The sequence below is a fragment of the Protomyctophum parallelum genome, assembly GCF_964188405.1.
Source record: "Protomyctophum parallelum genome assembly, chromosome: 2".
In the NCBI taxonomy this organism is placed as follows: Eukaryota; Metazoa; Chordata; class Actinopteri; order Myctophiformes; family Myctophidae; genus Protomyctophum; species Protomyctophum parallelum.
Genome location: NC_139699.1, coordinates 25,547,030 through 25,574,698, shown reverse-complemented (window position 1 = coordinate 25,574,698; position 27,669 = coordinate 25,547,030). Strand labels below are relative to the sequence as shown.

The following is a 27,669-nucleotide window of genomic DNA, read 5'->3' as shown; positions in this document are numbered from 1 at the left end:
ACATTTTTGGATATTACTCCTCCGGATTTTGTCCAAAAATCCCGCAAATCGTTACACAGTATCTCCATAGGCATGTGCTCAAGACGGATGTGTCTGATATTTCATATTCCATCCTAATTGGCTAACATTGGCTTTCAAATTTTGCAGGATTGGCCTGTTTTGAACAAAAAGCCTCAAATCATGAACGTAGCGTGCAATTTGACGTGAAATCTTTCACGCACTTTCCTACTAGGCTGAGGAATATAGCCCACCCATTTCACATTGGCCTGTTATAGCGCCACCAACAGGTGGATTGTGCATGCGTGCGATCAACACGGATCTGCACCATTTCCCATATTCCATCCTGATTGGCAAAGATTGGAACAAACAAACAAAAAACATGTTTATATTACTCCTAAACATTCCTATCCTCCTGGTGGAGACCTGTGCCCAGAAGGGAACTTTTTCTAGTTTGTTATGTTTTTGGTCTCCTGTTTTTTCTTAACCACAGTGTAATTCAGATAGTATATTGTTTAGGTTATCTGTTTACTTATGCTCCTAGTTTACTGAGGCACTACACCACCTTTCTGCATTCTATGTGTATGTGTTTATTCTGTTCTATTCTATCTATTGTAAGTTGCTCTGGATAAGAGATGCCTAAATTCTACATTTTCTACTTATGTACTTTGTCATAAAATAATGAAAATAGCCTATATGCAAGTAAACAATGAATTGCACTGTGATGTGCAGTCACATCACAGTGACTGCACATCACAGTTTTTTTTATAATACCCTATAATGACATGCCCAAAATGTGGGCGCCAGGCTGAAAGTGGTTGGTAACGTTTGATACTTGACTTTATTTTGTTTTTGTCTCATTGTTTTGAGAAAGCGTGTAGGCCTAGTAACTGTCAGTTTTGTGTTGTAACATACAGCATGTCAGCTGCTGTAGGCATTCATGGAAAATATGTGCAAAGCCTCTACACCTCTAATACCAAGCTTGTGTTGTTCAGCCAGACACCGAGGCCCCTGTCCCTGGAACCACTTGTAAGAGGCCTCCGACATGGCAACCATCTGACGCTGAAGAGCGTGAGTGGAATTGATTTGTGGCTAGCCACGTTAAAGGAGAGGGCATGCTGAGTGATAAGAGTGATAACCACTAGGTTGCCAACTGTCCCTTGAAATGCAGAATTGTCCCTTATCACCAGTTGTCCCTGAGGGGTTCCAGGTGGTCCCACTCTCCAGCTAAATCATGGAGAGTTCTTCAACTCTTGAGAGCGTAAAATTAAACCAAATGTTTCATTTTATTTTCCACTCTCAAGAGTTAAATTATTGTTAAACACCTGCACCATGGCTACTTACAAGAACTAATTATTGTATTCCAATTCTTATTTTGATTAACATTTGTATGTTATCTCTCCTATGATACCACATCAATACAGCATGGAATTGTGCACAAAAAATCTTATCCAACTACAACAAAATATCCTTTAGTTTTGGATCTGAGAGGCTAAATCTCATCAAATGGTGGTCCGTGGCTCAAATGCTGAATAAATGATGGACCTTGACATGTAATGTGTTGAGAACCACTGTATAAGAAGATCCCACAGCAGTCTGCATAAGAAGATGGGGCCGGCAGGAAGCTTTACTGACAGAACGCCAACAGGCAGCGGTCTGCTAGAGGAGCAGGTACAGTATGGCTGCCAGCCATCTGGCACAGCTCAGGAGAGCAGAACGCAGATGGCTGAGGAGAGGAGAAGAGGGCAAGGCTGAGCGATAACGGCAACGCAGTGACAGCGGGCCCTTGAGAAAACTGGTCCAGGCAGAGGAACAAAGATAAGAACAGACCCTCTAGCCTGGGGGTGTGGTTGACGGGGCTAAAGCAGAGGATACTCTTTCATAATCAAATTTTTCTTATTCTTTGTTTTTCACATTTTAACGTCTGGCATAGATTTGGACAGTAGTGATTTTGAAAAATAAGTCTCAACAATGTACCTGGTAGGGGCTGGCCCTTTGTTCATTTTCGGTGAGTGTATCACTTGTAAAGGTCAGATTTTCATTAATAAATTAATACTTTATTTCACGCAACCGTGTAATTATTGAAGTGTGTGTGTGTGTGTGCGTGTGCGTGTGAGTGTGCACGTTTACCATAAGCCTCAACAGATTTTTTACTGAATAGGTTTTTTTCTCACTTCAGCAGTGTAGGGTGTAGGGTTAGGATGTTTGCTGCCTGTCCGGGGAATGGATCGGGCAACCTCTCAGTCTCAAAAAACTCCTCTAATCTCAAGGGCACTCTGTCTCCTGCTACCCCATTGGCTGTTCCCATTGTTGTTGTTTTTTATTAAAAACAATAGGAAAGATTTTACAACTTAAACCCTATTATACTGTACTTCTTCTGACTGGAGTTCCCTGCGGGTCTATTTTAGGCCTCTTAGCTAGCTTGTAGATCTGCTATTTTTGCTGAATGTTGACACTAGGGTTCATGTGGTTACTACAGAGTCAAACATAGTGAGTCTCACTGAATTCTCAATTCTTTAAAGTTATGAGAAACTCTGTGTCAAGACCTATCAGCAAACGGTACAATTACCTTGTAATTTTGTATTCGTGGAAATAAATGATGAAAGTGTGTCATTATAAAGATATGCGTTTCTTCTTGAGGTACTGTACGAATGTGCGATAATGAGAGTGCGTACAAGCAATAATGAATGCCCCATGGAGCACTTTGAAAACAGCTCTTTGATGACAGATGAAAAGCTGTGTGCTGTGTCCTCTGCTTGAGTTTGGTTGTGATGTGGAAGGTTGTTGTTTAAAGCACTGTATATCATTTCAACTTAAAATGCATTTCATCTCCCTGGCCATTAAGGAGCAAGCAGTCTCTTGAGCCAGTATGTTGCCTCCTACAATGTCTATGCAAAGGAATCCAGTAAAGGGTATACACCACCTACGTACTCTCCGCTTCCGTTTTGTCTTTGCAGTGATGATGATATAATATATATATTATATATATATGATATAATGATATTTTATTATTTTAAATGTATTCCCATGAACAGAAATAACTAACTCACAGCGTGTGTTGTGTTGTTCCTCCCCCCCCCCCCCCCCCCCCCGTTGCTGTGCAGGCGCATTGATGATGACATGGGGCGCACGCACGAGCTGGAGCACTCTGCCATCAAGTGCATGAGAGGAATCCTCTACTGCTACATGAGACAAGCTGACAAGGTGAGTTTGGACTAACCCTTAGGGGTGTAATGATATAGTAACTACACCATATTTTTATTTCAAAACTCAAACTATATCATTATGTAAACACCAACATATCGTATCATTTGACTTTGTATCGTATGTGTATCATGACACAAATCGCATCGCTGTTAAAATGTATCGTTACACCCGCTACTAAACCTTGACTAGGGCTGTCGCCGTCGTGACATTTTACTCAAGTTGACTCATCACTCAAGTAATTGTGATTACTGAATGATTTAAGTGTATTTTTTGGTATTGAAACTTATGAATGAACAGAATGAATGAATTCTGTCTGGCAACATAAAGAAATGACTGACATACCTACATACTGACATATTTGTATGAAAAGGTTTCAACATGGAAACGATCATGACAATTATGAAAATAATATATATTGTGATTATGTATGGCTTGTAACGCCTGGGATTCAAACCCGGATCTCCCACGTGGAAGGCCAACATCTTATCCAATAGACTAAAGGGAATCCCCCCTAGCCCAGGGGAGATATTAGGGTTTTAGGTCATCAGGCAGAGGCTCTGAGCCACTACTGCTACACACACAGATCTACAAGCTCACATGTTGCTGTGAGCTTGTACAGTATAGATCTGCTATTGTCAGTGTGTGACACACACGTGCATGTAAGTAGGCTTGCCCCTCTTATGTATTATACAGGTACCAACTTGGTTCATTTGCAAGCGTCTCTCTCTCGCTCTCTGTGTTTTTTCATACAATACATTGTGGTCCTGCTGTGTGTTTGAACAAAGCATGTGTACATGTATGCCTTTCATGGCTATTATGTTTCATTTCACGTCGACCTTGACAACCTAATTTAGGGGAGAGCTTTAGCGTGTCTTAATTACAAGGCAGCATTTACACAGTTAATTAGACTGAGCAGCACCCCGTTAAGACCGCTGTCTCTGTCACTTATAGAGAACATGTATTTCTTTTAGATTAGACACCTAACTTAATTCCAGAGAACATGCATCCCCCCCATTAGACAAACACACACACACACACACACACACACACACACACACACACACACACACACACACACACACACACGTGTTTGTGTTGTCACTGCTGTTGTATCCTACTGACTGGTCATCTACCAGTGAGGAGCCCCCACCAGGAGGATATGCCTTCATCCTACTCTTCCCGCCCAACACTCCCTGCTGACGGGTGCCACCCCATCCCATAGCCTGTAGGTGCAGTGACAAATACCACCCTCCCCGCCCAGCTTCCCTCCCCGAACACGGGCCAATTGTGTTTGTATTGCCGAATCCGTGTGCCCGGGGTGCCCGGGGCGCAGCGATTACTCAGGTTTAACATTAACTGATTAGCTACACCTGGCCTACAGGGCACTGCTTCCTGGAGAATCCATGGGTTAGATCCATCAATAGTAATCATTGCTATAGAGTGTTTGTTCACTAACACGGGTCTCCCTGTCTCTCCAGTTCTTCAATAAACACACCATGCATTTGCAGGTCGGTTGCCAATTGTATCCAATAAGGAGAGAGTGCCGATTTATCAGTTTAAATTTTATTGTGTTCCAGTTCTGATTTATTTGTGTCATCACTTCCAATTTCACTCATGTATCCTGTGCCAGTTCTCTCTCCTGATTGGATACAATTGGTATCCATGCCTTTTCATTTATTAAAGAATTGGAGAGACAGGTAGACCCTTGTTACTGAACAAACACTCTTATACAACATACAGTAGAGCAAGACTGGGTGATGTCAATTGATAGTCATTTCATTATCCATTTGGTTTACTATAGAGTAAAAAGCGCTATATGTGCTCTTTTCAAAATTCAGATCACAGGTCTATAGTCTATGTGGGAAGATTTTTTTCTCTCGTTCAATCTCCCAAACAATTTCCTATTTCAAGAAGAAGTCACAGAATCAATAATAATAGTTATATGAGCAATGTCAAAAATATTCATAGGCTGCATGGTTAAAATAGTAATACAATGAGGCAGACTTCTTCTGCGAGTAGAGAAACATTTGCAGCAGATACAAAAATAGCAGCACATAGATACAGAGGATGCAGCCTAGTGCCCAGGGAGATTGAGCAGGACCTCACACTCGGTGAGATCATGTCACCTCGGGACTCAGGAGTAAACTCAAATACCAATTCAGGGGCTGGTTTTCATTGCAGGCACATACCACATTATAGTTTCTGTCGGGCCGAAACTTCCTATCTCCATATTTTAACTTTTAGTTTTTTTTCTTTTTTTACATTTGTCGATCATACAAAAGTATCAAAAGTAGCAGATCTGCAAGCTCAAAATGTGACGCGAATCAGTGGGTTTTGCTACATAATTTTTTGCTACTTTTGCAACAACAAAAAAAGGATTTGAATCCTGAAAAGTTACAGTTTTAGAGATTTAGGGTGACCCTTGCAGTGTTTATTTACAGTGTTAATTTAACTCCGGGAGTGTAAGCTTGTATATTTATTGTCATTTCCCCCATAATGTTGCTGTCGGTTGAAGCTGGATGAATCAAACCAAACATGGAACGTCGCAGTCCCGCCCCCCCAGAACGACGAGGGCACCAGGAAATAATTTAGTTGACAAATCATGTCAATAAACGATTTTTTGGGGCCCAACAAATAATTAGGAAAAAATTAAAAAGGGCAGGGTACAACACTTATTTCTAATTATTTGTTCGGCCCCAAAAAAATGTTTATTGTCATGATTTGTCAACTCGGCTGTTGGCTTTGTCCGAGGCTTACAGATTTTTAAATAAAGTTCAACCCGACAATTTGCAACCAGTCGTTGAATCATTACTTCAACCATGAGAAGTCCATGTTTACATTGTTTCAGCTTAAGCTATTTGTGCTAATCACACAGATGGCAGGACATTCGAGCACAGCAACGGTTGATTGATTTAAGGTATAATTGATAATGTGTTTGATGTTTAAAATTCTTAGACATAGTCCTATGTACTGTATATGAATATGATGATGTCACAGTCATTTAGTTTAGAGGAAGCAACACAGTATTTTTGGGCCATGCGGTTTGGCACTGTAAATGTTTGAGTTTTCTAAGTAAAATCCTTTACGGAAGAGTTATTTTGTCTTCTCGTCCATGTTTTGTTAAACTTACTCGACAAAGTGGTAAAAAACTAGACGGCGTGCCACTACAGCCTTATTTATCCGGTATCCCTATTTCCACCAGGATGAACCCCAAGAGAGGTTTACTATGTAAATGATGTATGATGATGTGCCTTAAGTGCTGAAAGCGCTTAAAAACCACAAGACTAAAGTAGCACAGTGCGGCTGTTTGTTAGCACTTCCATTGTCTCCATGTGCATCTCTCTCTGCGGTTCCAGCCAAAAGTGCACAGCAGGAGCGAGCGTGCACGTGTCCCAGCGGTGGGACCGATGGAACTGGAGCAGTGTGTTTGAAACTGGGACAGAGCGGGGGTCTCCAAAAAGCAGGGGGGGGGGGGGGGGGGGGGTGCATATGAAATGGGAGACTGGGAGGGGGTACGGGGTTGGGCTGAGCAATGATAACTTCAAATTAATGTCACGATTATTTCAAACTTTTGCCTCGATCACAATAATGAACGATAATGTTTTTTACAAAATAGTGAAAATAGCAGAGATCGTAGTTCTGCTATTTTCACTACTTTTGTATCGCACCATTGCACAGCAAGTACTGCAGAACACATGACATAATCAGTGCATAATTAGACCAATCACACAATTTTTGTTTGTTTTCAATTTACACTCAAGAGTTAAAGTCCTTTAAGGGTCAATACTTTGTTACCAACTCCATCATTTAGTTGGGGACCACCTGGAACCCCCTCAAGGACCACTGGTTGAAAACCACTGACCTAGAAGGTGGCTCTAATTCCCCTGCTGCAGTTGCAGAAAATAGTTCATCCAGTCAAAGTTTTTTGTGCGTGCAAAACTGCTTCCTTGGTTGAATTGTTAACACAGATTCGCTCTCTCTCTATGTGTCTCTCTGGCAGGTGGAGCAGTTTAAACAGGATCCCAGTCCGTCTAAGTGTCTCCACTCTGTGTTCAATGTGGACACAGGAGATGAGGTTCCCTCCTGCGCAGACTACAACCACCTGCAGGTGAATGAACATCAACAATGCACTGATTGAATTCATACATGAAATAATACAATAAGCAAGCAAGCAATCAATGCAAGCAATCAGAATCCTCTTCATTGATGCTATCACAGCTTTACAGGTGTGCAACAGTGTGTGAAATTTGTTTCTTTGTGTGCGCTCCATCGTTTTTGTTGTTTCCAGAAAGGAGAAAAAGGGTGGGCAAGGGGGAGGTAGAAAGGTTATAAACACAATTTGTAAAGTTATACTGTAGCTATATAGGCAGTGACTGAGACAACAGGAAGAAAAACAAAGCCAAGTGCCAGCTGTGTATGTAAACGTGCGTGAGCATGCATGCCATCTGTGATCGGTGGCATCATTGCGGCCCTCATCAAGTCACCTCTCGTCCAATGCGGCTCTCACCCCAACATGAGTTTTACGTCCCTGGAGCGGTTTTGCGAGATTGCCGTGGACTGATGGACACACAAACACTCAGATATCTGGCTCCTTCTGTGAAAATTGGACTTCACAATGTTCAAAATAAGCCAATAAGTACACTCTTGAAAGCATGTTATCCCACAGTAATTGCTTATGGTTGTTCTGTTATTCCATAGAATGTATTGTCCGGTCCCCTTTTAGTACCTCTGGACCCAGCAGAGGACAAGGAGCACATCAGTTAACTATCAGGTCATTCCATTCCAGTGCTTATGGGATATTTGGTGTTGTTCCTAAAACAGCATTACAATTACAATTTACTATTTAGGCATTTAGCAGACGCTCTTAATCCAGAGCGATTTACATTAAGCAAGGACAATACATAGTAATACTATACCAATACTATATCAAATACATACAAAAATAATATTAAGAATCATACGTAAGCTAATAATCTAGCATCCGTTTAACAGTGGAATATCTCTATACTCTATAGAGTGCTATGTCTACATAAAATTCTATCCAATTTACATAAGACTGTAATGTCGTCGAGGCTAGGAGGGTCCGATTAGACTTGCAAGATATGGTGGTGCCATACCTTTGGTTGCTTTGAAGGCCACAATCATCTTAACACTGATTATGGAATGTGTGCAGTCTAGTTCCACACATTCAAATTTCATTCATTTCAAAAATGTTCAAAGATAGCAAAAATAGCAGAATTGGAAGCTCACATGACCTTGCAATGTGAAATATGAACTTGCAGATCAGCTATCGTCACCATATGACAAAAGTCATGACATACATAATAATAATCGTTTTATACCCACTCCTTTGGGTTATTTGGGTGAACTGGCAGAGGTTAAATAGGCAGAACAACGGCCAATTGTGCCAGAGGTTAAATAGGCAGAACAAAGGCCCATTGTGCCAGAGGTTATATAGGCAGAACAACGGCCCATTGTGCCAGAGGAAATGCAACTCTTACCAAGGCTCTCAATATTGTCACTGACAGCACAGCGCTCGTAACAGTGCTCTTCACCAGATGCCATGTGTGATAGCATGAAGGGAATGGACGGTTTTTATTGGACGCTTACAGTAGCGATCATTTTGCCTGCTGGAAAACAATGCATGAGTGCACGATCACGCATTCACGTCAGTATTGTCCTGTTCACTTCCATTCTATGGGAGCAAAGCAGGGGAGCATCCGGCCCCAGCGAGTTGACGTGTCACGTTCAGTTTTAGTTCCAACATTGGTGAACTTTGACCAGGCGTCAACAGTTGTTCATTGAAGTGCTCTAAAATGCAGGGCTTAAGTGATTACTCCCACCAATCGATGTTGTCAATTATTAAAAAACAAAACATATATTAGAATTTATTTTGTGTCGATTTGTTGAGGTCTAAGAAAAAACGATTAACACAAAAAAACCATGCTTCTCCATTTAGATTAACCTGCATGAGCAAGATATTGAATTGGTTCAAAATGTTGTCCTCCTGTCCGACTTGTCTGTGACCCTCTTTATCTCTGTCCTGCTCTGTCCTTGGGTCTCCCTCTCTTGATCTCCTTGGCTCTCCAGATCGACGCTGTGTCCCTGTTCCTGCTCTACCTGGTGGAGATGATCTGCTCGGGTCTCCAGATAATTTACAACACAGACGAGGTACTGTACCTTCCCCCTCACATGACACTATAGAGATAGTTACCTTTACAACACAGACGAGGTACCGTCCTCCCCCTGACCATGACACTATTGAGATAGTAGAATACCCAGTTCATCTAACTCAAATAGCTCTATATTGTGATAGTAATCATTGCTATAGAGTTTGTTCAGTAGCAGGAGTCTCCTATAGAGTTTGTTCAGTAGCAGGAGTCTCCCTGCCTCTCCAGCACTTCAATAAACTGAAAATACGGTTTCAGGAGGGTTGCCAATTTCAGCCAATCAGAAGAGAGTACCCAGCTACGAATTTCATAGTGATTCAGTACCAATTTTGTCTGCTCATTTATTTGTGTCTTCACTTCCAATTTCACCCTGTGTGACCTGTATAATAAGTGTGAAGGTGTTTCAGGCCCTGTAATAAAATAATAAAGCATGACACTGTGTCTGTTAAAGTTAAACACTCTTATTTTTATTGTCTAGACTGGAGCCTCAGGAGTCCATTGAAGTTTGTTAATTGTAAATAGTTTTTTTTTTAATAGTCTGCTCCTTCTCTGCTTTGCTCACAGCCACGGAGGGGTGAAATTAAAGAAGTGCTTCATGGACAAGTTTTAGTTTATCTTCCCAAACTAAGGACAAGCTGAGACATTGCCCTCTAAACAATTATGCCACACAATGTTCCTTTTGTTCACAGAAATCCCTCCATAATAACTTTTCAATTGTTTTTCTCTCACTCCCGGTGGCCAGTTAAAATGGATGATGTGACTTTTATACAAGGGCCGTCCTGTCCTGCACACTTCATTAGCATGTTTAAAAAGGGTCTTATTGGCCTGTATAATTCAATTCAGAATGCATAAACATGATCAATGTTGTGTTGAGATGTAGCAGAGCAAATGGGCACACAGAATAACTCTTCCTACTGCGGGTGGTACTAATTAAGGCTCTGTTCCATTTAGACTACAGTGGTTCTCGAACGTTTTAATTTCAAGGAACCCCATAACCCTGAGAGTGTAAAAAAAGTGTACCAAATGGACACATAATTAAGGGTCCATTTATGGGTCCATTTAGTTCCATTTGTACACTCTCAGAGTTAAATACACGTACGGGGCCATTTGGAACCCACTCAAGGATATTTTGAGACCCACTGGTGACTGGTGTAGCAGAGTGTTTCCAGTGAGCCAACATGCACAATAGAGGGTATGCACGTGACATCAGCATCATACCCGGAAGTTATGCAGGAATGCCTACTGAGTGGAAAAAACTACTTTCTGGCCTTGACAGCCCATACATCCAAACAGAAAAGGAGGGAAGTCCGATTGCATTATATGACATTAGACGTTAAACTCACTTTGCCACTCAATTTGTGCACAATTTCAACCCAGCTCCCCCAGAAACTAGAGAGGCAGGCAGGCAGAGACTATAGTCTAGATGGAAAGGGGGGTTTACGCGCATAGGGTGGATTTTTTAACGCCACCTGTTTTTTCTTAATCCTTGAAGGGTCTATTTTAAGATTCTGCCAGGTAACAAGAAAAATAATGTCCCAAGGGGTTCATTTTTAAACCTTTCCTACACATACCCTACCTAAATATGCAAATGTAGAGACAAGAGAAAAACTATTGACATAAACAACCTACAGGGACAAATGAACACGTTTACATACAATTAGGACCCAAGGAATTAAAGAAATGGTTATTATGAAGATTCAAGCACATCTTGTGAATCTTTAATTCCTTCCTTCCTAATTGTATGGAGACATGTTAATTTGTCCCTGTAGGTTGTTTATGTCAATAGTTACAGTATTCTGTTTTCTCTTGTCTCTTCATTTGCATATTTAGGTAGGGTATGTGTAAGAAAAATGAACCCCCCGTTCCATCTAGAGTTCTAGACTATAGGCGCTGTCCATGGTGCTGAATGAATGGAGCCACTAGATGTTTTACAGTTAAATTCCTTTTTTCACAATGTTCTGATAATGAAAACACAGTAACCGAGATGGTCACTAAAGAAAGTGGCTGTGGAAAATACCGGACAATACTTTACAATGTAGCCCAACGGTACATCCGGGCCTGTATGCATGGCAAATTGTGCTGCCAACTCAAAAGGCATAAAAGCCTGTATTCATGTACCGTATCTATGTATAACTCTGAAAGTCAAATTAACAGGATTCACGTTTGTTACTTGACATTTCAAATTGGTTGTTAGATTAGTGCCTGTGGGAAGGAAGGCCACTGGAGACTGCATGGCAGTTGACTGTAGTTGGAAGCTGCATTGCAGTGTTTTTTTCTCTTTTTTTTTTTAGATCAAATGAAGCTCTTGTGTTGCTCTCATCGACCTTAATATGCGTTTTAATGCTTCTTCTGTTCGTGTATGGGAGGTGTGTACATTCTGTTTTTTTTTTTTTACTACTTACTTACTTTGTCATACTACACTATTACTGTCACACAAAAGTATCAACAACGTGTGTGTGTGTGTGTGTGTGTGTGTGTGTGTGTGTGTGTGTGTGTGTGTGTGTGTGTGTGTGTGTGTGTGTGTGTGTGTGTGTGTGTGTGTGTGTGTGTGTGTGTGTGTGTGTGTGTGTGTGTGTGTGCATCACAGTGCATGTGTGTGCAGTGTGCCTGTGTGTGAGTGATTTTCAGTGGTGTTGGACAGGGCTCTAGGGGCTGTGCTGGTGGGCAGTACAGTACAGTATAATTCATTAAGATAGCATTAAGATAGCATGAAGCTCTCCTCGTTAATCACTGCTTGCATAAAAGCTCATAAAGAGGCTGGGCATCCTTTCTCCTTCTAAACAGCCTGGCCTACTTTACACTGACACACACTCCATCTATCTCTCTCTCTCTATCTCTCCCCCTCTCTCTCTCTCTCTCTCCCCCCCCCCCCCCCCCCCCCCCCCCCCCCTCTGTCACGCACCCCCTCCCTCTCTGTGTCATCGTGGATTAGAATTCCCATCAATCTCATAGCTGCTTTCAAGTCTTTTTAATGATTCAGGACCTCTAAGTCATCATATATATTTAATGTCTCTCTCTCTCTCTCTCTCTCTTTGACTTTTTATCCCCAGTTATTGATTTTGTCACAGTGACACAGCCAGCTCTCTGTAGCTCTCATATATGGTAGAATTAAGGGGGACAACTTTTAAGAATCGCAGCCATTTTGTTTGTTGAGCTTAAGGATCCGGAGAGTCAAGAGTTCAACAGTTTGTGATGGGGGTGAGCCAATAGCCGAATGGTTGCCACCACACGGCAAGCTTTCGATGTTGAACATGAAGTCAATGTGGCAAATGTGTGTGTGATTTAGTTGGGGGCCACATGGAACCCTAAAGGACCACTGGTTGTAGCAGGCCACTGGTTGAAAACTAAAGGTGGCACTAATTCCCCTTTTGCAGTTGCAGAAAATAGTTCATCCAGTCAAAGCCAATGAAATATGACCCGACTTTACACTTGGTTATATTACCTTTAGTAAACCTTTACACAATCACATTCCTGTATATTTTCAATCGATATAGTTTCATGTCTTCTTTCACACAGCATATGTCCTTTATTGGTGAATTATGCTTCCATTAATTCTTAAATGAATTAAAAAGAAGGGTATGCTTCTACTGCTTCTGTGAAGACCCACCCCCGCTCCCCTTGCACGCAATAGCATTAGATGTGTTTTGGAACTGGAAATGAACTATAGAGGCTTCAAAAGGGGCCTGTAGAAACCAATGGGTGATGTTACAGCTCCCTTGCCACAAGCATCCCACATCATGGGCTCTGTTGGAGCTATTCACTGTGTTGTGTCATTTCACATTTATTTATTGTTTATTTGGTACACTTTTTTGTATTATTTCAGTTGATTTTGTGTTCCTGCTAAATTAATGGTTATATTTTGAAGGTATTGGTCCACAGGATAATTGATTTAACAGTAATCAGTAGGGGTGTAACGATTATTTTTTTTACAGCGATACGATACATATCACGATACATGGTTGACGATACGATACATAGACGATATTGGTTAATTATGGTGATATGATGCGATTCAATGATTTGAAATCAATACAGTAACTATTTAGCAAATAAAATGTGTGAAACTTGTGGATAGTGCACTATTAGTGCAGGTTTTTTAACCCATTCTGAACGGGCACCCATTTTGGTGTCAGCATCATGTTATGCTTTAGCTATTGAAAAATAGCAGATCTACAAGCTCTTATCGCGCCACCGAGTGGCGCGATAAGAGCTTGTAGGTCTGCTATTTTTGAAAAATCGAAGAGCGACTGACATTTTTAGAATCTGATCTCAGGTCGGAATGGGTTAATCAGACCAGTGTGTGTCCGGCGGAAACCTCGTATGAATCTGATCTCAGGTCAGAATGGGTTAAGGGAAATATGTATTATTCTGGATATACGGTAAACAATGATTCTCTGTCAAATAGATGGACATTGTATTTGAACACACATGGACAAACCCACGCCTTGACATGAACACAGAATACACATTTTTTTCTTTTTTTCTTCTTAAAATTGCTAAATACAATGCTAAGTACTTAGTATTGATTACATTGATTATTTACATTACAAAACGATTTGATACTGAATATTTCCATTGCAAAACGATACGATACAAAGTCAAAGAACATAACATATTGATATTCTCCGATTTTCTTTTTGAATTCAAATTGATATTTCGATACAGTTACTATATTGTTACACCCCTAGTAATCAGACGGGCACAGATTCAGTTTGGCACAGAGGAGGTGGTCCTTTTCATACTGTTTCAGAAATTGCACACTAGGACTTGGTCATAGAAACATTTTGAGTCATGTGATTTCATTTTGTTTGAATCCATGCAGGTGTCATTCATCCAGAACCTTGTGTTCTGTGTGGAACGGGCCTACAGAGTCCCAGACTTTGGGATGTGGGAGAGAGGAAGCAAGTACAACAATGGAAGCACAGAGCTGCACTCCAGGTTTGTACAGAACCACACACACACACACACACACATGCTTCTCCCAAGTGGTTGCTTTTTAACACACAAGCTGCTTTCCCAAACAGTGGGTCGGGACCATTTGTTGGTCGCAGACACATTTTTATGGTTCCCTTCATTTTTTTTCTCAATATTTTCAAAAAAACATAAAAAAAATCTAATTAATTCCAATGACTTGATGAATGAAGAAAAATCTAAGAAATTCCACTCACACACACACGCTGTTACATTAACTAATAAAACATGCAAATACATAGACAGAACAAAAACACAAGATATTAGCACTTCACATAACATTGCATTGGCCTCTTTTCAAACTTCTCTGTAATATTTGCGTGCTCCTTTGGCACTGTGACGCCAATAGGATTAAATCTATCTTTTAATATGTCCCATTAATGGCATTTCTATTTTGCAGGAAAGGTCTCCAAACCTCTGCAGCACTTGCCAAAATGTGTTGCCTTTTGAGATTAAACGTTATCTTTTTCTGAAGTTAAGTATGAGGAGAGCTCTCTGAGCCATAGGGACACACTAGTGGCCTCTTCATTTTCCCAACATATTGCTATGCATTTGGCTGCACTCAGGGCTAATATCATAAAGTACTGTGCTTCCCCTTTCAGTGACAGGATTTGATAATAATGTTGGATTAGCTGGTATCTTCTCTCCCATAATTCCGTCCGTGATAGGTGCCTAACTTTTATCAGAGTCAAAGTTTAGGTAAATGTACCCAATAGACAAACTATCGCATTAAATGATAAAAATTGTGATGAAATTTAAGGGTGGATAAAAAAACAAAACACTAGAAATAACATTAGAAATAATCCAGCTCATTGTTGAGCCATTGCATAGCAAAAATGTATACTGCCTTCTTGTTATCTGAATGGTGAAACTGCTCAATCGTCCCAAAGGCTGACTTGGAAAATACTTATCAAGAGCCCACAAGTGAGCAGCACATTTTAGCTTGAGATCCTACAATGATTGGAGAGGAACACAGCATGGCTCGGTCCTGTTGTTTGTGTGGTTGTAACTGATTCATTCACTTCAAACTGCCATATCTCTCCATCTCTCACTCTCTCTCCCCCCTTTCTCCCTTCAACGCCTCCGATAAAGATCCTCAATTTCCTCCGTTTCCTTATCAGTGGAAAGCAGGACTTGACGTTATTGGCAGCAGCTTGCTGAGATCTCCACAACGTAGAGATAACAAACTCAGTGTTGTGAGGAGAGGCTTTCTGATTGTAACAACAAATGAGCTGACACCATTTGTAATTTAGACTACTGTGCATAATATGTGCAGTAACACAGCAGGTGGCAAGGTTCTTGCAGTTGACATAAAAAAGCAAATCACCGACAACTAGATGGAAAAAATCTATAATTTTAGTTAAATGGCCTCTTCACCCTCGTACAAAAAATGTGTGCTCGCAATATTATTATTATTTTTTTTTTTAATGCAACAACAATGGCTTCCATTATAGCATGCTAACTTCCAAGAAGAGAGAGCTTGCATTTTCTAAATATTAGCTTGGATTTCCAATCAATTATGTCAAGGGTACTCTACACTACAGCACAATGATATGTAGAGTTTCACAACGCATCAAGTTCCTACTCCTAGTGTATATAATTGTTTTCAAAGTATATAAAAGGAACGGTTTCCACCCGACAGACACACTAAAGGATTGGAAGTGGATTCATCAAAATATGTATCAAGTTATATTTATCTCAATAGAATACTGATAGAGTGATGTCATTGATCTTCTGGTTCCATTAACCACAAAACGTTGAAGTCCCCTTAGCCTCGGTACCAGGCTTTCATTTTTGTTGGTGCAAAAATGGAAAGCCTGGAGGAACGCATTGGCCGCTCTGGTCTAAAAGTGGGAGTCAACCCTTCCGGGTGGGAGTCGCTCCAAATGATGTGACGTAGCGCTGCACTAGGGGGGAGAGGAGGGGCCGGGGGTGACGGACAGATCGATGAGATCCAATCAGGGCGTGCGCAAATCTCAGCCGCGACCCGCCCCTCTAGACCAGAAACCTAACACGTTAGCTCAGGCTAAAGTCCCCTAATCTACATGATTAAAAACAAGTCAGTTCCTACATTGATTTGTCTTGGTTTCAATAATGAATGAGTTTTTCCCCCCAATCAGTGATATCAGCATAACTATATATTTTTTCTCTCAAGCTGTCTACTCAACTGATTGCATCATGCTTGTGTTGGGCTTTTTTCCCCCCCTAGCCCTTCCTATTTGCTCCTTATCTGCTCTGTGAGTCACTGACAGCTTCGTAACTACACCAAGCCATCTGGTCAGAAAACCAATAGTCCACATGTACGTACACAGCTAAAACCGAGTATTGTGGCCAAAATAATTGCGATTGACGATATTATGGCCATAATCAAAATATGCCTAAAACTCAATTTTAGTTAACCGCTTGCATGTTCTGTGGGACATTTTTTCCAAAAATAGCAGATATACAAGCTCACAATCTGCTACAGTATGTTGTTCGAATAGATTTGGTATAAAAAAGAGCTTGTTGTAGGTATGATATCAGCACAACACTGATTTATCCATAGATTCTGAAAGGCATTTGATCTTTTACTCTTTACTATTCTGAAAGTTTACAGTAAAGAGTACAGTATATTGTTATAGACTAGCTACCTGCCCATGTTCAGTGGCCAGTAGAGAAGCCGGATGGGAACCGCAAGCCAAGGTTCCCAGTTCGAACCCGGGCTCCCCCAAAGTTAGTGTTCAAACTGTCCTTGAGCAAGACTCTGAACCCCTAATTGCTCCTGATGTGCAGGTTGGTGCCTTGCATGGTTTATTCCGCCATCGGTGTGCGAATGTAATGCACAATCTATGTAAAGTGGCGAAGCGCTGCGCTTTTAATAAAAGCCCTATAATAAATGCACCACTGACCATTTCATTATAATTCCATGAACGCAAGCACAGACGGCAAATAAGTGAAATGAACTCCCATTGCTCTGGCTGGGACCAATGGGACCATGCTACTGTTTGGAGAGAGGAGATGTTAAGGTGTGAAGTGGCGTTAACTGCTGCCAACTGTACATTGATTCATTAAGTACCAACAACAAAGCTGCATGCTAGACTATTACAGTGGTAGTTTGCATGCAAACCACCCAGGCATTCACAGTCACGACGCTTTGTTTGCTGAAGCGGACACAAGTCTTGCGGGCAGTGGTGGAAAAACTATTAAAACGTTTTACTTAGCCTAAGTAAAAGTATCAATACTGCAATATAGAAGTAATATTAGTAAAAGTCTGTAATTCAAAATCTACTTCTTCTACTAAAAGTACAAATGTATTGGCATCAAAATGTAATTGAAGTACAAAAAGTAAAGTACTCATGGTGCAGAATGTCCTGTTTCAAGTTTTCAAAATTATTTTGACAATAGCAGATCTACATGCTCACATGTGTCACATCGCAATGCATTGTGAGCTTGTAGATTGCTATTTTCAATTAGCCGAAATGTATAGGGTCAAAGTGGTTAATGTATGTTTTGTAATAATAATCGAAATCTAATCAAATGTATGTAGTGGAGTAAAAGTGCAATATCTTGATCCAAAATGTACTAGTGAAGTAAAAGTGAAAGTATTGGAAATTGGAAATACTCAAGTAAAGTACCAATATCTCAAAATTGTACTTACTCTTTCCAACACTGCTCGCGGCTATGCACAGGCATGCCAGTGTGTGGGCATGTGCGCGTTGATCAAAAAAGGTGTTCATACGCTGTAGTAACGCATTGCACATCATTATCCCAAATTCCCAATGCATGACCAAGGACAATTTCACGATCCATTAAAATCTCTGCGATATGCTTATTGTGAGCGTTTTTTTAATGTGTGTGTGTGTGTGTGTGTGTGTGCGTGCGTGTCCTAATGCACGGTGGGTGTATTATTCAAAAGTTAATACTTGGCTGGCTGGCCGCTTTCCATTAGCATTGATTCTATTGTTCTGATGTGTCAGCAAGTCTCTGGACTTGGTCCCAAGTTTACTCACTAGAGGGTATGAGCATGCATAAAGTGAGTGGCAAATCGAGTGGCAAAGTGGATTTAACGTTCAGATAGGACTTTTTTTCCCACTCAGTAGGCTTTCCCGCATAACCACCGGGTATGATGATGATGTCACACGCATATTCCGTTGCTCCCGTGTCGGGTCGGGTATTTTTATGAAATTATTATGATTTAAAATGGTGAAAGTAGCCAATCACTGAGCTAGTGAGCTTGTAGTTCTGATAGTATCACTACTTTTGTGCTCTCTTGTATGAGCTTGTATGATGAAGTAGGACTTAAATGAAAAATAAAAATAAATAATAATAGTAATATAAGTTGAAATATGGAGATGCAAGGTTTCTGTCAACAATAATTTATTTGTATTCACAACATGTATTTTACCCTCCCAGATCTCCAGGGTGGATGGTTGTATGAGATGTTCGGGTCGGGGGAGTGCAGAATGACATTCAAATTGTTGTCCCTGGTGTAAAATTCAATACAAGCCTTTTGTAGAGATCCATTATCTACAGCTCACTGCAGTGAGAAGCCACCTCGACTCTGTAGCTCAATTCTAAAACATATCTGTCTGTACTCTGTTTCCACTGACTCACTTTGATCAGGTAAACAGTTCTACTGATTGCTTCTTATTCTTATTCTTCTTATTCGAGCATGGTCATTAGGGATGGGGACAATAATTATGTCACGATTATTGTGTCCTAAATAATTGCGATTTACAATATTATCGCGTTAAACAAAATGTGCTTAAATCTCTTAAAATGTCACTTTTGTAAACAACCAACAACCAACCTCCATATTCTGGGGCCCGTAGCCGATCGAAGAGATTCACAGTATGCATATCGATAGATTTTAGGCCAATCACTCGGAGCTCTGCTAATTATTTTTACTTAGGCTTTTTATTCACTCTGGAGTCTGGATTAAGAAAATGGGGAGCTTGGGTGGTTCATCCAGGCTTGTCAAGTGTCTATTATGATGAACATGATTGACCAGTAGGGAGTGTTAGGCAGTGATATACAATACAATATACAATACAATACAACGGCAATGATAACACATGGAAATGTGTGTGTGGAGGAACTAAAGAGTAAATGAAGAAATGTTGATGGCATTTTTACGTTGTTGTGTAACAAGCAGCTAATGTCATCTTTCCTTCTCATTTCAGTTCTGTGGGTTTGGCCAAAGCTGCCCTAGAGGCCATCAACGGTTTCAACCTGTTTGGCAATCAGGTAACATGATGTGAATCTAACTGTGTGCGTGTGTGTGTGTGTGTGTGTGTGTGTGTGTGTGTGTGTGTGTGTGTGTGTGTGTGTGTGCGTGCGTGCGTGTGCAAACTGTGCATGCGTGCGTGCGCGCATAAAGATTGTGGCAGATGGATAGACAGAAAGCCTAATTTCGAATTCAAATGTGCCGGGGCCCATTACAGCTCCATACAGTAAATCACTGTGATCATGATCATGATGATGTGTCAACCATGATTACGGCTCCTGCCGTTGAAGGGAAAGCGGGAAAAATGGAAGGAATTCATCGGAAGCCGCGGAGATGGCAACCGTTTATCTGACTGGATAGTGGATAGCATCGGCGTCATTAGCGCCATCATCCCCTCGCCAGATGATTGTCAGATTGTGCTTTAGAATCACTCTCAGCACTCTTTAGTGCAGCGGTTCTCAAAGCGAGTTCCGGGAACCCCCATGGGGTCCTCGAGAGGGTTCCAGGCGGTCCCCAGCAAGATTTCTTAATATTGCATGCAAATTTGTTTATACCACTTTAACCACAAGTTATACTTAGTCAGTTGCTGATATGAAAGCTGTTGTGGGCTTGTAGATTAAAAAAAAAATTGGGGGGAAATTGGGAAAAATATTTTTAACAAGACAAATCTTGTATTATGCAGGGGTCCCTGGCACAAAATAGTATCAAATGGGGGTATGCGGCCAAATACATTCCAATTTGGGGGTCCTTGTCACGAAAAAAGCAGCAGAGGTGTAGATTGTTGCTTCGAGTCTCTCTCAGACACACAGTTTGTGTGCTTTAGTGATGTTGATGGATGAAGCCTGCTGATGTTTGCTCCCATCTTTCCCCTTAATCCACTGTGGTGTAGAACATCCATTAGCCCATGCATTTGTTTTGCTCTGTGTAGAGTATAGAGGCAGAGGGAAGAATGGAACAGTCATTATTTATCCACTATATAAAGCTGTATAAGATAAACCCTTATTGTTCCCCGGAGGGAGATTCAGGTGACATAGACTAACAACACAGCAGAGTTAACTGGTAACAGGAAGAGTCAAGCCAGATGAATAGGAAAAGAAAGATCAAATCGAAAACCGAGATGCTGGATCTCTGTATGAGTGAACGTACTGTAGTGAGTGTAGTCTATAAAATATATGTACATAATAGCCTATATCTATCACTATATACTGTATCTATGACAGTACGGGGCGACAGTGGCTCAAGAGGTAGAGCAGGTCGTCCAATGATCCATGGGTCGGCGGTTCGAATCCCGGCTCCTCCTGTCTACATGTCGAAGTGTCCTTGGGCAAGACACTGAACCCCAAATTGCTCCCGATGTGCTGGTTGGTACCTTGCATGGCTTCCGCTGCAATCGGTGTATGAATGTGTGTGTGAATGGGTGAATGTAATGCACAATCTATGTAAAGCGCCTTGGATAAAGGCGCTATATATATAAATGCACCATTTATGACCGGTGAATATAGAAATCAATATTTGTTAATATACATTCACTGCCATTGATGTAAATTTACATCAAGTCTAATCCAACGCTTAATCACAGATGATGTAAATTGACGTCATGTGGTAGTTTCAGTGGTTTGATAGATTGCGCGCTCGTATGCAACATATGAACCTTGCCTCGCGGTTGCTACTGTAGACGATTGATAAAGCTGGAAATGAACCGGAAGTGAAAAAGTCCGCCTCCATCCACGATCCATGTAAACAGATTTTTGAGGGGCGCTAGCCCCTCCTATTCCCAGCTTTGTGTGTGTACATCATAGTGATTTGATTGGCTGAGCACGGTATGTGATGTATGATGATAAGAGCGCCCCTCACTTCACACAAGTGTGATTTTTGTCTGGTGAAACCTGACATATAACAGCTCATGAAATGTAAGCGACCTAGTCATCAATGGGAGTCGACCCCTGCATGCCGCCTAAGCCAATGGGAGTCTGCTGAAACGTCGCCTAAGCCAATGGGAGTCTGCACCACTCGTGTAGCCAATCACGTAATAGCGACCTAGTCATGACTGGCTGCCTCCTAAGCCCTGGTCCGGCACCACAGAATTATGCATGCAACGCCGCCACAGCTCCAAGCTGCTGACAAGTAATATAGCCGCTAATGTTATGAGCTAACTGGACAGCAGGAAAGACCCAACAAAACACTGTGATTGAACCACGAACAGAATTTTAATATGGGGAGAAAAAATGGGGACAGATTCACAATGGAGACAGCGTTCGTTTCAGCTGACAAATATGACTACGTCATCATTTCTTGTTTTCAAATCATTTACTGTATCTCAGATTACTTTCTCAGATTCATTTTTTAATCATATCCAGCTGCTTTATTGACGGCCCAATAAATGAAACTTCTGGGAACTCAGATTACACGGCCCATAAGCCATAACTAAAGTGTTGCTGATCGGGGTTAAAATGTTATGTTTCGTGTGAATTAAACAGACCAAAGCTTCGTCCAAAGGTCTTGTTAATATTTTAATTGGTTCAATATTAGTAGATGTATGATAAGCTATTGGAATCCTGAGCTTGTGCAACAAAATGTTGAGAGCAGTGACGTTGGCAGGGCAGCCGATGAGCTCTTTGGCCAGAACGGCAGTAGACCTTGCGCTTGAGTGCACATCCTGGGCCCGCTGACAGACTCACAGACTGGAGCACAGTTCACTCAAGGCCATGTTTACTCCACATTGTAAACAAGAGGTCGAGATTATGAGAGACATAGCAGTGCCTTAGGATCAGTAATGGATAATAACAAGTATTATTCTTTTATTTTTATGTATGACTTTCACCGAACTACATTTCAAAGACAAATATTGTACTTTTGAGTCCATTGATCTATTCTATCTAGGGAATAGCAGATTTGCAAGCTCAAGTCTTCTGAATTATTTGAATGGGGGGAATGGGGGATTTTAACATGTGCTGCAGTCTTTGTTAAAAGCAAGTACACCTGTGTCGCCTCACAGCTAGAAGGTCCTGGGTTTGATTCCCGCTGGGGGCGTGTTCTCTCTCCATTGGTGCCCATACCCGAGGTGGGTTTGGCGAAAGGGCCTTTCTGTGTGGAGTTTGCATGTTCTCCCCGTGTCCCCTATGGTAGGTACCCTCACAAAAAACATGCAGTAATCCTGGTCTCTAAACTACATCCCCCTGGCCAGCCGGGGCACCTGATGGAGGGGAAAGTAACTGGTAGGAATAATGTGTTCCTTCCACGCGCTATGTCCGGCCGGGGAAACTCCCCCCTGTCAGGGGAAAAGAAGCAGCTTCGACTCCTCGTGCATAGAAGGAAGCATGAGGTAATTCTGCTGCCCCCCCCCAGGTTGGCAGAGGAAGTGTAGTGCCCAGGATTACATTAGATAATTGACACTGGGTGAAAAAATGGGTTGCAAAATCGTGGGATTAAAAAAATACAGTACAGTACACCTGGAGTAATATTTGACCAGGAGTATGCTTTGACTAAAGTACTGGGGTTGAGTATCCACCAGTGCTTAGGTTATATCAACTGGACCCCCAGGAGCCCCCAGAAGCAAAGATTTTAGTTACAAACGTTCACTTCATAAGTATATATATAATATTCAAAATCATGCTGATGTTTACGTTGCAGAGAATTAAAAGCCATAAAATTTATCAAATTAGACACCTATTGGCTTTGGTTATTTCTTATGTGGGTGGAAGTTTTTATTTTTGAATAAAAAAAAAAAGTTTTTTATCCCACGATTTTTCACCCCTGTGTCAATCATCTAATGTGATCCTGGGCCCTAAACACCCTCCACCAACCTAGTCCCCATATATGGGGGACAAGGGGAGAGCAACGGACTTGAACTCATGCTTCCTTCATGCCTGAGTGTCCAAGTTGCTCCTTTACACCTGACAGGGGGGAGTTTCCCTGGTTGGACGTAGCGCGTGGAAGGAACACGTTATTCCAACCAGTTCCTTTCCCCTCCATCAGGCGCCCCTGCTGGCCAGGGGGACGCAGTTTAGTGACCAGGATTACTGCATGTTTTTTGTGAGGGTACCTACCCTAGGAGACACAGGGAGAACATGCAAACTCCACACAGAAAGGCCCTTTCGCCAACCCCGCCTTCGGGTGTGGGCACTGATGACGCGGAGGAGGAAACACGCCGCCAGCACCCACAGCGTCCCGAGCGGGAATCGAACCCAGGACCTTCTAGCTGTGAGGGTGGAAGTTTATCCATTGTGTAGTTACTGTAGTACCATATAGTAATATGTTTGTGTGTGTTAATACTCAATTAAAGTGAATTAAATTCTCATTTGTATTTACTCATTTGCATGTTCCAAAGTCCCCTTCAGTAGGCCTGACAAATTTAAGTTGACTATTATTTGTCACACAAATAATTCAGTGTTTGGCGTGTTGTACGCTGGTAGATCTGCAATTTTTTCCCAACATGGAAACGATTGACAGTTATGCAAAAATAATTGTGATTATCTCAAATAATTGTGATTCAGCGATGTTGTAATAATTGTGCAGGCCTACCCTTCAGCTGCAGTGCTTGTGACTGTTTGGCCAGCACACATTACAATTTACAATTTAGGCATTTAGCAGACGCTCTTAATCCAGAGCGACTTACATTTAAGCAAGAACAAAAGCATGGGAATACATCACATAAAAGCATTTATCATGAGACATGCGTAAGCTAAGAAGGTAACAGTGGAATATCTATATGATGAAACTATACATACACTATACATAATAAACTATACATATTCACTACTATGCTATACATATGTACTATGGCGTGCTATGACTATATACAATACAATTATAGTGCTGTCTACATAACATGCTATAAGTCTGTGTCAAATGCTATCTAAGCCAACAGAAATGCTATCTAAGGGGTTAGGGTAAGTGCTATGGGCCATGATGGAGTCTGAAAAGGTGGGTTTTCAGGCTACGGCGGAAGATTGGGAGTGATGCTGCAGTTCTGACTGCAATGGGAAGTGCATTCCACAGTTTTGGAGCCAGAAGGGAGAAGAGTTTGGGACGTGTGGAGCGTTGTCCCGGCGTTTTTAGTGAGGGTACTTCCAGTTTCCCTGTGTTGGCTGATCTGAGTGCGCGGGAGGGTTTGTAGGGTTCAATCATACTTGTAAGATATGGGGGAGCCATACCTTTGGTTGCTTTGAATGCCAGCATCAGAGTTTTGTATTCTGTGCGGGCAGCGACCGGGAGCCAGTGGAGGGAGCGGAGCAGGGGGGAGACATGTGAGAATTTTGGCTGGTTGAAGACCAAGCGAGCTGCTGCATTTTGGATCAGCTGGAGAGGCTTAAGTGCACATGCTGGTAGGCCAGTAAGGAGGGAGTTACAATAGTCGAGTTTTGACAAGACTGTTGTCTGGATTAGGAGCTGGGCTGATTCCTGGGTGAGGAACGGTCTAATTCGTCGTATGTTATAGAGTGTGAACCTACATGATCGAGTGACAGCTGTGATGTGAGCTTTGAACGAGAGCTGACTGTCCAGGACAACACCAAGATTCCTGGCTGTTGGGACAGACGTTACCAGGGCGTTGTCTACGGAAATAGTTAGCTCCCGCATAGGGCAGGACTTAGCTGGGAAGAAGAGAAGCTCAGTCACATAGACCCCAACTCCTACTTATGTTGGTTGGTAACAGCCATGACCCCACCTCTGTCCATCCAGTGTTCTCCTCAGTCACACAACCTGATAAAACTCAATTAGTCCCAGTGTGTTGACCTGCATGTAGCACTCCCTCAGTTCCTCTGCCACCTGTGCTGGACTGTCCTGATGGTGGCGCCAGCGGGCTGACTGCTGCCACATGCCAACAGCCTTTTATGTTGGTCAAATCACTATATAGGGCTTGGTCTGAGCCGCCTGAACGTTTTTCAGGCCAAGGACCGCTTAGCTGAGAGAGAGAGTTGAAGCAAGGACCCTTATATAAAATTGAGTTGCAGATTCAGGGGTTGACCCTAAGGTCTCAGAGGCACAAACATGATCACACAAACATGTGGCGGCCCCGCCCCCTCTAGTACTCTTGAGGACCGTCTAGGGGTCCCGGACCCCCTGTTGAAGACCCCTGCCGTAGAGAGAAGCTGATAGATGATATGCAATAAACATTCCTGCTATCACTCTATTATCTCCCTGGGCAAATAAAGCTGGGCCGTGTGATGAAATGGCATTTTACCTTCATTATGGCCCTTAATGCTTTCTACTTAGTCTGCCTCTGTCCTTTTGATTTGTTCACTTGCATAAAGACGGAGATGAGGCTGGTTCAGGCAGACTAATGCGAGCTCTGAGTCTGTTATGATGAGAGGAAGTTGAGCGTGTTCATTCACGCTACTCTTTGATTGCTTGTGAAATGTGGGGTTTAACATGGGCGGGAAATGGGTTTTCATAGCCATCTCAGTTGGTTGGAGGAATGGGTTCGATGTCGGGCTATGGTGCCGTTGAAATGATAGTCAGCTGTGTGCCGAAAATAGCAGATCTACAAGCTCACAATGTGTCATGCTGCGACACGTGAGCTTGTGATTGGCTATTTTTGTAGAATGATACACAACCAAACATTTTTGTCTAGTGCACGTGCACGTGCACTTGCACGTTCAGGCTCTGCTGGCGTGATCCTGAGCGCTCCCCCTGTTCTTATAACAGCGACAGGTGTGGTTTTAAGGGATGTACCTGCCTGGCCTAAAAACATGACTTGCACAAGATTTAAAAAAAATGATCCCCATCGCATCCTAGTGCTTTTATACTGTAGTCTTCTTTGGTAATGCCAACATTCACACCAAACACGTGTGTGTGTGTGACGTATATTAATATTTTTGTTCAATATTGAAAATGAGTGGTATTACCCTTTTAAAAGTAAAAAAGGGGGGGGGGGGAGTACTTGGAGCAATGCACACCAAGGGGCCAGCTATGCACTCCAATGTTGAAGCGCTGGGCCCTAGTGGTAAGAGGAAGGACTGCAGGCGGACCCGTGGATTCTTGACGAGGAAACCCCGTGCAACCGAGCGCCCAATGTTAAAGCCCAGCTGCACTTCCGCATTTCCGGACTTCCGGACACGAACATTTGGTGCACAAATGCTGAATCAGCGAAAAAATGCGGAAATAGACTTCCGGCAGCCTTCCGGGTGCTTCAAAACGCCACTGAGCAACTTCCACTGACATGAATAGCGGAGGGGGCGGAGCTTCGCGCCAGTTTAGTCTATCCTTTTAATACTCTATGATGCACACGCCCCGTTAGACTTTACAACCACCTGCGACACTGTTGTCTATTAAATTATCCTCGGCCTGTGTGACAGGTGAGTGAGCATGTAAGTGTGGGTTTCATCACGTTCCCCATGATCGCTTATCTTTCGCAGAGTGTACCGAGATATTGGCTTTTTCTCTGCGCGTGTTAAATTGAACGCACCAAGAGGAAGATCGTTCAGGTTTTAACCCATTCTGGGCGGGGTTCCCTATTTGTACCTTACCCCCTCAGGCCGGGAACCCATATTTGGGTTCTGTACAGTATGTACAGTATTCAAAAATGTAAACATTTTGATTCTGCTATATCAATATTTGAAGTTTTTCAGAAACCTTAGGTCAGGATTTAGAGGCGTTTTTAGAATCGGCCTTAGGCCTGAATGGGTTAAAGCCTAGGCTGTTAAATTGACAGGCCTGTGTACTCAGTGGTTGGACAATCGAATCCTAACTGACTCCACTTTCCTATCCTAGCAGCACTTGTCACCTCCTTCACGTCCAACAGCCCATGATGAAATAGGGCAGGAGGCAGTACTAAGGCTCTAGCCTCAATTATTTTACAATGTTCGGTCAAACCCATAGCTCTTTAAAGGTGAAAACAAGTCTCTTACAACTCCCAGGCAACGTGTTTCTGCGAGTGAGCCAACAGCACTTTACCAGTGGTGCCAGATTATGTGAGAGAAAGCAGACGGGTCTATGGTAACAAGCCCAAAATATTTTTAATTGGTCATTAAAAAAATTAAACAAAAAATCTTTACAAAAAAGGGCAATACTTTGAATAATTCTGAAAAACACGGTGCCAATAATCAAAATAAAGAATATACTATGGCCAAAGTTTAGGCGTTATGTGGGGAAAAATGGATGAAACTTCAAAATCAACAG

General features: G+C 42.0%; 1 protein-coding gene across 6 annotated transcripts in view; it reads left to right on the top strand.

The window, feature by feature from the left end:
* The window catches only part of phkb (phosphorylase kinase, beta), a 124,706-nt gene that overhangs the window by 24,687 nt on the left and 72,350 nt on the right, over positions 1 to 27,669 (top strand). For all 6 annotated transcript variants that reach the window (XR_014568947.1, XM_083759776.1, XM_083759773.1 and 3 more), the window contains 5 exons: positions 3,102 to 3,201; positions 7,205 to 7,312; positions 9,295 to 9,375; positions 14,197 to 14,312; positions 19,508 to 19,571. Coding sequence is in view for 5 of the 6 variants with exons in the window: in XM_083759776.1 (XP_083615902.1) it covers positions 3,102 to 3,201; positions 7,205 to 7,312; positions 9,295 to 9,375; positions 14,197 to 14,312; positions 19,508 to 19,571 (469 nt within the window). In the remaining variant the exon portion in view is untranslated. The remainder of the gene's footprint in view (positions 1 to 3,101; positions 3,202 to 7,204; positions 7,313 to 9,294; positions 9,376 to 14,196; positions 14,313 to 19,507; positions 19,572 to 27,669) is intronic.